Below are 12,223 nucleotides of genomic sequence, written 5' to 3' on the forward strand. Positions count from 1 at the left end.
TATTGCATATTTTTACCCTATTGGGTTATACAATTTCGGGATTTCTTTAAACCGTGATTTTTGGATTTTGGAATTTTTGTTGCACATTTTTTTGCCCATTGGGTTATAGATTTTCTTATTTATTCAAGAACGTCCATTGGGTTATACATTTTCTTGTTTTTACCTATTATCTTTTACCCAATGGGCGTTCTTGAATAAATAAGAAAATGTATAACCCAATGGGTAGGGATGGGTAAACAAGTCCAAGTCCATGGACTAGCCCGTGGGGCCCGTGATCCGTGCGGGTAGCGAACTAATTTTTTTAAATAGTTAATGTTTATGTAATATTTTTGGGTTTGTCCTGCTTAACCCGCAGACTGTGCGGGTTTAGCCCGCGGGATTCGTGGGTTGCCCGTAAACCCACTTAATCCATGGTTTGAGAATTTCATCAACTACAACACCTTAAGAATCCTGCTTAATCCAGATCTCTCATTGTTGGCTTGTGATATTTTGAGCATCTAAATTACAACTATGGCTTCCAAATCGGCATTTAGTATTGGTTCACGAGTGCTTAACAAATATTGAACTAGGCTTCTTGGTGACAATGTGCAAGCCTTGATATGCACTAAAAATTGGTTACTAGGATTTGATTAGCAAGGTAAATAATGTGTAATAATCGTTGTCTTTTAATCACTTAACTTAAGTTGATTCTAATATTTATTATCATTTTGAGTTTTAGGAAAAGAATATGAAGATGTGGAGATGGAGAAGACTTAAACTACTTCAAATATGGAATCACTTGTTGTTAGAGATGTTTAAGTTTCATATTTTAGATTTATTGTTTGGATTTTCTTTTGTTAAGATATTATTTATTTTATTGATGTAATTGTTGATATTTTTTTACATTTGTGTTGAACTTAATTTGATTGTGTTGCATTTTATTGAAATTGAAATTCTTTTACAATTAGGCCTGCAGACCAACTCGTTTGACCCGCGGGGTCCGCGGGGCGGAGACAAATCAATTTATTAGGTCCGTATAAGAATGCGGGACGGGATGGTCCGGTCCGCTACCAGTGCGAACTTATATAGGCAGGCCTTACACGTGGCGAATCGGCCCGCTTACCCACCCCTAGCCACCACTACCTACATGTCTTGATCAGCTCAGATTTTTTAAGCAAACTTTTAATTTGTTTTATAAATACAAAATACATGGTAGAGAAGTGGTAATTCAAGTTTTTCAATAAATATTAATTGTCAGCAAAATTAATATATAAAATCAATAACATAATATCCAAGAAAAAGTGAAGCACCACTAGTTGAGACCTTAGAAAGAGAGGAGTGAATTGGAATACATTAACTTCCAAGAAAATAATTTTTTTTTTATACTGAAAATGTTGAGTAGACACTATTTTTTTGTGCATACAAGTAGAAAGAAGAAAGAAATAGAAAACAGACATAAAAATTGAATAAGAATGAAATAAAAGAAAAAGTAAATATAAAATAATAATTAGCCTTGAGATATACATTAAAAAAATAGGAAAGAAGTTCTTTTATATTAGATCCCCTAAAAAAAGTTCTTATTAGAATATTTTCATTTGAGTTTTTTTTTTCCTCCTTTGCTTTTGGAGGGGGAGGGGGAAGTGGAAATGGTGGATTACGAAGGGAAGTGCTCAAGTCACACTTTTGGATGTTGCATGCATAATAACAAATTGTGAATTTAATGATTTTTGGATATAACAATAGCATAACCCGTGACCTTAGCTTGTACAATAAACTAAAGTTTCATTAATTCAACCAAGTTTAAGTAAAAAGACCAGAAATCGACCAAAATGTGTAAAACAAACATGACATAAAAACAGAACGTTACATTCTAAAATTAAAATTCGATGACTATTTTTTACATTTTAAATTTAAATTGCTATCACAAGTTTCAATAAAAAAAATTATACGTGAGTGACCATTTACCTCCAATTTAATTATTATTTCTATATTAATCAAACGCATATTTTTAAGTTATTTATAAATATAAAATAAAGAGTTGCACCGTTTTATAAAAGAAAAGACATAAAAAAGAGTGGCAACACATTTCTAAAATGGCAATGCTATTATGCTATATAGCCCGTGAACTTGTACCATGGTGTGAAGTCATTATCAATTCAATCAACTTCAATAAACGACACAAGGGATTGCTAAGATATATGAACCCGTGACACATACATTACAAAGCTACAAATATAACTTCTTCTTTTTCATACTACTACAAATATAACTTCAAACTTGGAAACTTACATGCAATGCCTTAGACATGTAGCTCTATCTTCTACTATATAGTCAGCAAATAAACTCTTAGCAATGCCAAAACCCCAACCCATATGATATGTAGATCAAATACGAATTCCCAAATAGGAGTAACTTGCAATGCCAATTCGACACGATTATTATTGTACCCACAAATCATGAAAATTCTTGACCTAAGAATCACTTATTATTATGTATTAAGTGCAAAGCTCACGAGCAACACCAAGCCTTGAGTTGGGCACGTCGAAGAGCACACGGTGGTTTTGTTGTTGCATGTTGGCGATCACGTTCAACACCGAGTTCACGTTGTCTGGCGCCGGTGCCATGGCCAAGCACGTGACGCTGCCAGCCGTGCTGTGTATGAGGATGTTGTCCGGTGGGAGTGTCACATTCATGCCGGAGAACATGAATGTTATTGTTGGTGCAACTATTGGGACTGTGTAGCATGTGTCAAACCCTCCTAGGCTTGTCACAGTGAGTTTCTTGTGAACGGCAATTCGTCGCCGGAACTCATTTCGGACGGCGTTGTAGGCCGGTTCAACCAGTCGGGTGAATACCGTACCTAATAATATTTGACAAGAAAATCAAAATGAAAATGAAAAGGCATTAGTGAAATTGTTAATTGTTGTGTGATATAATTTTAATAGTAACACTTTTTATATAACAAAGTTTAACAATAATTTCTAATTTAGAGATATGATAAAAAAAAAAGTGTATAGAAAATGTTGTAAGATTATTCTAATTAGAAATCTAGAATTATCTCTTTAACTAGTACTAGTGGTGTTATTCGCTACCTTCTTGAATTTTTTACATCACTATTTTCCTTTATTCATTTTTTTAGAAAAGAGGTGCAGTGTGACAATAATTATATTTTATTTAAATCTCGAAAACAGGGAATGCTATTCAAAAAGACATGTCGAGCAAAATGAAAGTGACCATACATGCATGGTCCATTAGTTCTGTAGCATTTTGACTCCAATTTTGTCTTAAAATTGACCATCTTATCATCATTTATTGGAACATGATTCTCATATAATTATGTTTCCTCTTAAAATTTGGGACAGAAAAGGAGACAATTATTCAGGATACCACTCCATGTTTTGAAGGTATAAAGGAAAGGTAAATCTCCCAAAATACAAAACAACCTAGAGGAAAGGAATCATATGAACATTTCATGACAATCTATGACAACCTAGAGAAAAAGAACTGTTTATCCTTACTAATGCTGAGGTCACACAAAAATTAGTGACGATTTTGAAATATTACTCATGAAATATTTTGTTACTAATTTTCATTTTTCTTATAGTATATCACTATGTTGGTCAGGCATAATAATTAGTCTAGATAGTGTTAGATTAAATTAAAATCAGAGAACCCCACCATAATGAATGATAATGCACACACTTATGTCCTAATAGAAAATAAACTTAAAATGCAATTTTTTTTCTGAAGTAGAATGTGTTAATTAGACATTACCCGAATCAAAAACGGTGCCGGCGCCGGTGTTAGCATTGAACGCTAGAGCCTCCGGTGGGATATCCACAATTCTCCGGCCAACTCTAATAGCCACCAAGTTCACATAATACAGTGATGATCTTCTAGGATTTTTTAGAAGAGGGGTAAACTTGATCCTCTTGGGCTGGGCCACAGGCCCAAGTCTCAGTGACCCACTGAAGTTAAGTGTTTTGAAGCTGGGTAAGCAATAAGAAAATGTAGATTGGTAGAGCTTTTGGGTTTGGGCCAAGAGTGATAATGGGCCTCGGCCCAGGCCCAATAGCCCTTGTGGTGGCACTGAGCTCCCTGTGACCTTTTGAATGCACCCAAAGGCGTAGGCTGGGACAGGATCAGTGGCTAGGGTCACTGTGTCTTGGACCAGGCTAGCTGCCACTGAGGAAGTGCCATAAGTGAAGTTGAATGCACACGCGCTTCCGTCGCAAGTGGGGTTCCGTACCTGAAAATTTCACAAGGTTAAATGTTTTTTATGAACCTAGTCGGTATGATATATTTGTAAGACAATTACCAATTTCACAAGGTTAGATTTATCATTTATGTAACGTGAACTTTAAAGGGGAAAAATGGAAAAATAACAAATAACTTTGGTAAGTGCTCGTGAACTTTTTGCCTCCTAAGGTAACTAGAGTCACCGACTAAAATAAAACTTTTGGAATGTTCATGATTAAGTCACGCACACGCGCCAGTGTAGCCATGAAATAATTGTGATATGCTAATAAATATGCCTTTTTAATAAGGAGGATAAAGTAATGAACATAATAAAAATAAAGTACTCTTAATCAAATTGTGTTGATTTTTTTATTTATTTTCCAAATAAAAATACAATTTTGATTACAAAAGCACCCACAAATACATAAGATATCACATTTAAGTTTTTTTTGGTTAATATAACTTATGCGGTGTCTAGTGGTAGCAAACGTGACCGAGTGTCGTTATCCAAAGATATTCTTTTCGATCATTCCAAACATTTGATTAAGGTTTGTCATAATCCTTATTTCGAACAGTACCAACCACAGACATTCAACTTCAAGTACCATATAAGTGGAAACCGAAGTTTTTTTTAAAACATAAATTAATACATAGTTGTACACGATGTTAGAAAGACATTTTACATAAAGATTTCCGGAAAATATTGTAAATATAAAGATCTAGTTACACCAAAGTTTTGACTTTTAACAACATATATATTTTAAATCAAATCAAGAATTAATACACGTTATTACTTATATTATCCGCACTTTAAAAACAAGTCCATATTTAAGGGCTAAAATTTAAATAAGTTTTACTTATTTAAATTTTGGCCCTTAAATATTTTAATAACTTCAAATGTATAGCTATAATGACTCCTCATGATTTACTCAAAAGTCAAAACTATGAGATCCAACAAATCCAAACTGTCCACGCGCCACAAAAACGATGATGTTTCATCATGATTTCAAAAAAAGTGGAAAAAAAAATTATAGTATAAGACATATAAAAAGATTGAGAGAGAAAAAAAACATATTATAGGATTTATGATGTAATAAGAGAATAGATATGTAAAAAAATAAAAGGTGTGAATAGAATGTTTAAAATAAACGAGTATTTGAATATCATTGTTAAGAAAAGCAGAATAAATTAAATAAATGTTACTTATTAGAAATTAAACAGAAGTGTCAATGAATGGTGATATTGATACCTGTTTGCACTGAGAAGCACCACATCCAACTTTCTTGAAAGTGGTGGACTTAGCAGGAGCAAAGGGTGTGGTTGTTGAGCAGCCAACACAAGCAGTGCAAGGGACCCAGGAAGCATCATTGCTAGTGTCCATGGCCAAGAGGAGGGTCTGAGCTGGGGTACCAATCTTGGCCTTCACTATGTAAGTAGGGCTTTGTGTGATTTGCCTCCCTGAGGCAATTGGGACAATGGACCTCCTAGCCACCAAGCTAGAAAGGTACTGCATCCTGGCTTGGTCCTTGGCTTGTAGCTTTAGGACACTCTCTTCCCATGACATTGGCTTTGAGGGCCTAAATGGGGAACATGGGCTGAACACATGGAACACTTGGAGGGTTGAGCCATCATGGTCATGTTGATGGGTAGCATCACATTTGGGGTTGTGAAGCCCTTTGGCTATGGTGAAGAGGAGGAAGAGCACTAAAGGGGTTGCTTTCATGGTCAAGGCTTTGGTTGAGATTGTGTGGTGGGTGCCTTCATATATGGACTGGGTGTTGTGTATATATAGTAAAACAACTAACCTTATGGGCATATTTCTTTAAGGTACATTAACTTTTACTTCATTTTCGAGATATATGGATAGAAAAAAAAAAGAGAAATAATGAGAAAAGAGAAATTGATTAGTTTTTTTACTCATAAGAATGGAAGATAAATAATAAAAAAATTATAATCATATATAATTTATATATTTTATTTAACCAATTCAGTTAAATATCATTTGTTGAAATTGATAAATATGACAGATGTAATAAACTTGAAAAGAAAAAGTGGAAATGGGATGAAAAAGAATTAAGTATAGAAATATACTAACGCATTTTTTAATAAAGTTTTTTTTTCGGTTGAGAGATTTTTTGGGGTATGGTTAAGGACTAGGGATATCAGGGTATGGGTCATCGCTGGTACAAATGTAGTGGGGGTGACAAATAGAAGTCGGTAGGTGGTAACAGACTGTATTCCATTTGGTTTTGTAGGGTGTGCTTAGCCTAATTTTTGTGTAACAAAAGATTCAACTTGGAAGCTACCGTTATATAATATAGTTTGTGGAATGTATTTTTGGAAAAAATGATTATATCTTGCATGAGTTTGCACTAAAGAATAAAAAAAAAAGTTAAGTTGTGGGCTATACTATATGTTTTAGTGACATGTATTTTGGGAAAAGATGATTATATAATGCATGAGTTTGCACTAAAGATTAAAATAAAAAGTGAAGTGGGCAACTATATATGGCTAAAGCATGAATAGCTGAATGCATGTCTCAAACTCAATGATATGCTTTGTAATAGTAGTGCAGAATCATTTGAGGGCTCACATTGGGTATCTCTGCCTAGTAATCAAACCTAGTAACGGTAAATAATATTGTTGGAATTTGCAGTTTCGAGGACTCAAAAAAATAGACATTGATAATTGATATGTTATGGGTTAAAGTGTTGTTATGCCTTGTGGAATGGCTATGATGAAGTGCTGATCAGAAAACAATGGCGCAAATGTGGGATTGTGGAAGTACCATAATGCACTATGCTTTTTCTACAACTTGCATTAACATTAGAATGTTAAACATATGAAAATTCATCATTAGTTCCACCTCAGGTTGAAACTATAGAGAAGCCAAACTCTTAATTTTGCTAGTGTTGATTCTCTTTTCTTGGGAAAAAATGACATACATTAACATTATTAGAAAGTTTTTTTAAAACATTTACAAATTTATCATTAGTTCCACCTCAGATTGAAACTTATAGAGAAGCCAATCTCTTAATTTTGCTAGCGCTGATTCTCTAATCTTGGGAAAAAAGGTCATACATTGATCTCATGTTAGATTCAGGTAAATCGCTTGCAAGAAGTTACCCAATTAGTGTAATTACAAATCATTACACAAATTAATAACAAATATTCAAGCTAGATGAGTCAGAAATCTTATAAATAACGAAAATGGTATACACCGTCCATCAGTACATGTTATACAAAAATCTTAAGCCTAGGTTTAATTTACTGAAAATCCCAGCTACATTTGCTCTGGAAGGTGTGAGAATATATTCTATTCTCTGAATTAGTGAGACTATAAACCATGGAATATTTTAATAAAGTTGAATATCAAAAGGGGGCTAAAGTGATGCGCCTAGGGTCATGCACCCTTAGTGGCAAAATGAAACCAAATCTCAAATCCTAGTGCCAAAATTGTTATGCCTTAGAACGAGGTTAGTTTAAGAAAGTGTACAAGATTCTTATAGTTATCATAGCTTTTGGTTAATTAAAGAGGTAAAGAGATTCAAAAGAGCACCATTATTTGCAATGTAGGACCCCAAAAAAAATAGAACTTACTCATTCACCCCAAATATGAATTTGTTCATAAACGGACTTTATATCTGTATATAATGAGTCCATGCATAGATCGATCTAAGAGCATATACATGAATAAATCTTTAAATAATAAATTCTCCAAATTATATAAACATGGTTTAAATTTTGAAAATTAAAAAAAATGCTTTTTTAAAATCTAATTTATTTTACTCCTTTTTCATTTAATTTTTAACGTCAAATTATATATAAAAAGCATGAATAGAATAAAAAATTCCTTTAAAAGTGACGAGCTTCATATATATATTAGTAATTAGCAAAGTCAAAAGATACTTCAAACCTGTAATACATGTAGCAAAAAAAACAAGTAAAAAAAATATTGTAAAAAGTTGGGAATTAATAAAAAAAAAACTAAAATTCCAAAGACTGAAATGTCATACTCATAATCTAAAGGAATTTATTTGCATGCACATATTCAATTCCCACGTACAGACACCAACTTAGTACAAGATTGAAACATTGGCTGATCTGTTTCTTAATCTGTTATGTTTGTTTTATAAACTCCATTAATATAATATTGGAAGTGAGATCTTGATCTGAACATATGAATTTTAATAACAAGGAATATGAAGAATAAAATTTTAAAAAAAAACAGCAAAAGACTATTCTATGGGTCGTTTTCATCATGTCACATTACAATCTCTTTATGAAGGCATAGTGAGGTCAAGCTCAGCTCTGCAAGAGTTGAACAACCAGCTGGGTCACTGATCTATTATATATTTATTGGTCATTAGATATATCATTTTCAGTACTATTGGAATCTATATTATTAACAATGTACATGTGATTTCACCGTTGTGATTGGCCGTTGCCACTGCCATTGTACCAATGTCATGTGCATTCCTTGCTAATCCCATTCAGAATATCCCACTTCAGTGATAAAAGGAGCCAGAAACGACACACCTTTTTGATTGCATTCTAAATTGAATCATGTTGAAATAAATAAACTTTTCTCTTTAGTTAAAATTAATTTATTATCTATTTTTTTAATAAAAAAAACAGTTAATTTTATATAGTTTTTGAGTGAAATTTGATTTATTTTATTTTATTTTATTTTCTGATAGATACTTCTAATATAAAAAATACAAATAAAGTCTTACAAGAGTAGGGTTCATCATTTCACGAATGTTTTGGATGAAATTGTAACTTTAACTCGCAAAATCAAACTTTTTGGTTTGACAAAAAGTAGTCACAATATCATTGAAGAAAAGGTCGACACTTTAAACTAAACCCTACTAGATAACATGTGGGCAATAATACATTTTACTTTTGAAACTAAGTAAGAATTAGTGCATGACAATAATCAACACGAAATAATTAAACGAAGGCAACAAAATGTGCAAGAAACAAAAGTGAAAAAAAAATGTTATGCGACGAAGAGTACTTGCAATCACTGTAGATTTTTAAATGTTTTCTGATAGTTTTCTAGGTAGTTTCGACACATGTGCAACCAGTAGATTTTTATATTTATTATTAGAATTAGAATTAGAATGTGCAACCTGTGGATACTATCATAGAAATTCATATTAATACGCAATGTAACTGTGCTATACAGGGGGATTCAATTATTGGACATCTTAAAAAAATTATATACAAAATACATAAAAAGTATATACAATTTCATTTTTATTTATCTGTTATTTTAAAATTTCAAGAAAATATTAATTATTTTTCTCAATTATACCCTTCTAAAAATCCAAAAAATAATATTTAAAATTTAAAAACAATATAAATAATTTTAGAGTAAGCAGGAAAATTAATTATTTCTTTTTTATCTATTTTTTACAATAATATTTATTTTTTTGGAGTGGGAGTAAAATAGAAACAAAATAAATAAATGAATGAATGAATAGAAATGGAAGAATGTTTAGATAAGAAAAAAAAAAAGTAAAGACAATTTTCTACTTATTTGAATTAGTAGAAAAGACAGTGAGTAAAACTAAATAAGTTTTATATCTTATTTTCAATGATTAAAAAATAAATTTAATTACAAAATATTTTTTTAATAAAATTATTCATCGCAGAATTTATTAGCAACTCACTTCTGTTTTTAGAAAGGATATTTTAAAATTTTCTATTTTGGGTGTAATTTAAAAAATGTAACCATAACTTATTAAAATACTCTTTATAAAAAAAAAAGTAAGCACACGTTAACAAATCTTACAAAACTTATTAAAATAAATTCACATATTTTTTAGAAAAAAATTCAATAATTTATATGGTGATGTATGTCAAGAAAATTAAAAAATAAATAAATGAGAGCATCTCAGAAATTTTAATTTACCATTATTTACTATTTTTATGTCATAAAAAAATTAATTTAAAAAGAAAAACTAAAACTAAACTAGACTTATCCCTTCCTAATTTTACTCCTTGAGAGAGGAAATATGTTTAGTGAATTCTATTCTTAATTTTTTCTAATAAATAATACGAACAATAGATTTGCTTCCCCTTTTATTATTTGTGCATGTTGAAATAAATGGGAAACAGAGAATAAAAGAAAGTGAAGGGGTAATAGTAAGATTTGTAGAGGTGGAATGGTTAAAGTGAGGTGAGAAATGCAAGTAAAAGACAAGAAGACCACACTTTGTCACTTTGTGCTGTCGGCACAATTACGCACACACTCTTCTATTCTATGTGGAAATGCCTTCACCACCGTTTATTAATTATTAAATATTGAATTAAAACTTCGTTTGAGTTTCACGTGACGGAACCTCTCCACTCCATCTTTTTTCTTCTGCCGACACTCACAAGTGAAACCACGCGCTGGCTACCGCAGAACCGTACGATAACGTTATATTGACGTCACAACTTTATCTTTTTTATTATAAATAAAATTGACTTCATACATATTAAATAAAGATTACAACTTTTATTTTACTAAAACCATAGAATTGAAAAAAATGGAGAGTAATGGAAATGAAAAAGGATCTTAATCCATTCTTATAATTCAAATTTGAAATCTCTAGTTGAATTAATTTTGTGTGTGATTGATAACACATTTTTTTACAAATGATGATTCTTTTGATAACAAAATATGTTTTTAATATTTATAATTTTGATAACATATAATCAGTTTTTTTTATATTTTTTTATCTATATCTATGAATTTGGGTTTTAAACTTTAAAAAAATATTTTAATTTAGTCTCTCTTTTTTTAATAATTTATCATAATTTTTAAGTTAAAAACCACTAAACTGAAATATTTTTTAAAATTTGAAAACCACTTTTACCAATATAAAAATACAATTTTAACTACATTTGACCAAAACCAGAAAAAATAAAAACACATTTCTCTCTAAAATGAATTATGGAATGTTTAGTTGGATGAAAAAAAATCAGTGAAAATATAGATAATAATATTCTTTTTTTTATTTGGTTGAAAATAAAAGAATAAGAAAGAAAAAAGTTTACTATAAAAATTAAAATTCAAAATTTATCTTTCTTTTATTTTTTTTCTTCCATTCAAGATTTTATTTTATTTCTCATTATTTATTTTTTAAGTACCCAACCAAATGAATCTTTGTATTTTAAAAATAAATTTATAGTAAATTTAATGTAAAATTCTTGCTTTTATATAAAACATGCTTTCATTTAAACTTATCTTTTGCGATAGAATTAATTTTGGTTAAAAGCATCATAATAACAAAGTTTTCTAATAGACTCACGTTAACAACTTCTAAATTCATTAAAAAAAAAACAACTTCTAAATTCACTTTTAGAGTTCCTTATTCTTAAACCAAACGTTATAGTTGATATAACTTGGTCGAGTAATACACTTAAATTATTAAAGTCTAGTTCTTCCCAATAAATAAACAAATAAATAGGAGAACATAGATTTAAGTTTAACTCAATCTTAAAAGTTAACTCATAAAATAAAAATTATTTTTCACTTATATACTTTATTTAGAAGTGATCCTAATTTAGATAACTTTTTCAACAATCTCCAACACCCTTAAGATCATCTCGTTTGTAGTTTGACAAATATGAAGTTCTTCAATAAATTTAAAATAGACTTTTATACTATCTTAAAATATAAATTTGAACATAACTCAATTATAAAAATTATCTCATAAATTAAGAGATGTTCTTTATGTATATATTTTATCTTGACGATAATATCTCTAATAAATGATAAACAATATTTAAGTTCTTAAATTTTGATGGCTCTCAAAGTAACTACTATAAATTAATTGAGTCAAGCCGATGAGAAGTGAGTTTTTTTTTATCTGTTCATAAAACTATTTAATTTTTAAAAGGATTGATATGATTACTTATATTATATATATATATATATATATATATATATATATATATATATATATATATTCTACATCAAAGATTAAGGGTATATTTTAATTCATTGGAT

General features: G+C 30.3%; 1 protein-coding gene across 1 annotated transcript; it reads right to left on the bottom strand.

Moving 5' to 3' along the window:
• Positions 1–2,094: 2,094 nt before the first annotated feature.
• On the bottom strand, positions 2,095–5,994 carry LOC114376799 (aspartyl protease AED3-like). Its single transcript, XM_028335076.1, has 3 exons — positions 5,468–5,994; positions 3,754–4,228; positions 2,095–2,839 (listed from the first exon to the last, which is right to left on the bottom strand). The coding sequence occupies exons 1-3, from the start codon at positions 5,939–5,941 to the stop codon at positions 2,475–2,477; spliced, it is 1,314 nt and encodes a 437-aa protein (XP_028190877.1). The 5' UTR covers positions 5,942–5,994; the 3' UTR covers positions 2,095–2,474.
• Positions 5,995–12,223: the final 6,229 nt, after the last annotated feature.

The sequence above is a fragment of the Glycine soja genome, chromosome 11 (genome assembly GCF_004193775.1).
Source record: "Glycine soja cultivar W05 chromosome 11, ASM419377v2, whole genome shotgun sequence".
NCBI lineage: Eukaryota > Viridiplantae > Streptophyta > Magnoliopsida > Fabales > Fabaceae > Glycine > Glycine soja.

Bases quoted from the DNA above. Each gene is read 5' to 3' on its own strand.
- LOC114376799 (XM_028335076.1), bottom strand. From the start codon at position 5,941: ATGAAAGCAACCCCTTTAGTGCTCTTCCTCCTCTTCACCATAGCCAAA. The intron at 4,229-5,467 runs GTATCAATATCA...TGAAATTTTCAG, and splicing joins GTGCTTCTCAGTGCAAACAG to GTACGGAACCCCACTTGCGA. The intron at 2,840-3,753 runs GTAATGTCTAAT...AAATATTATTAG, and splicing joins CGGCACCGTTTTTGATTCGG to GTACGGTATTCACCCGACTG.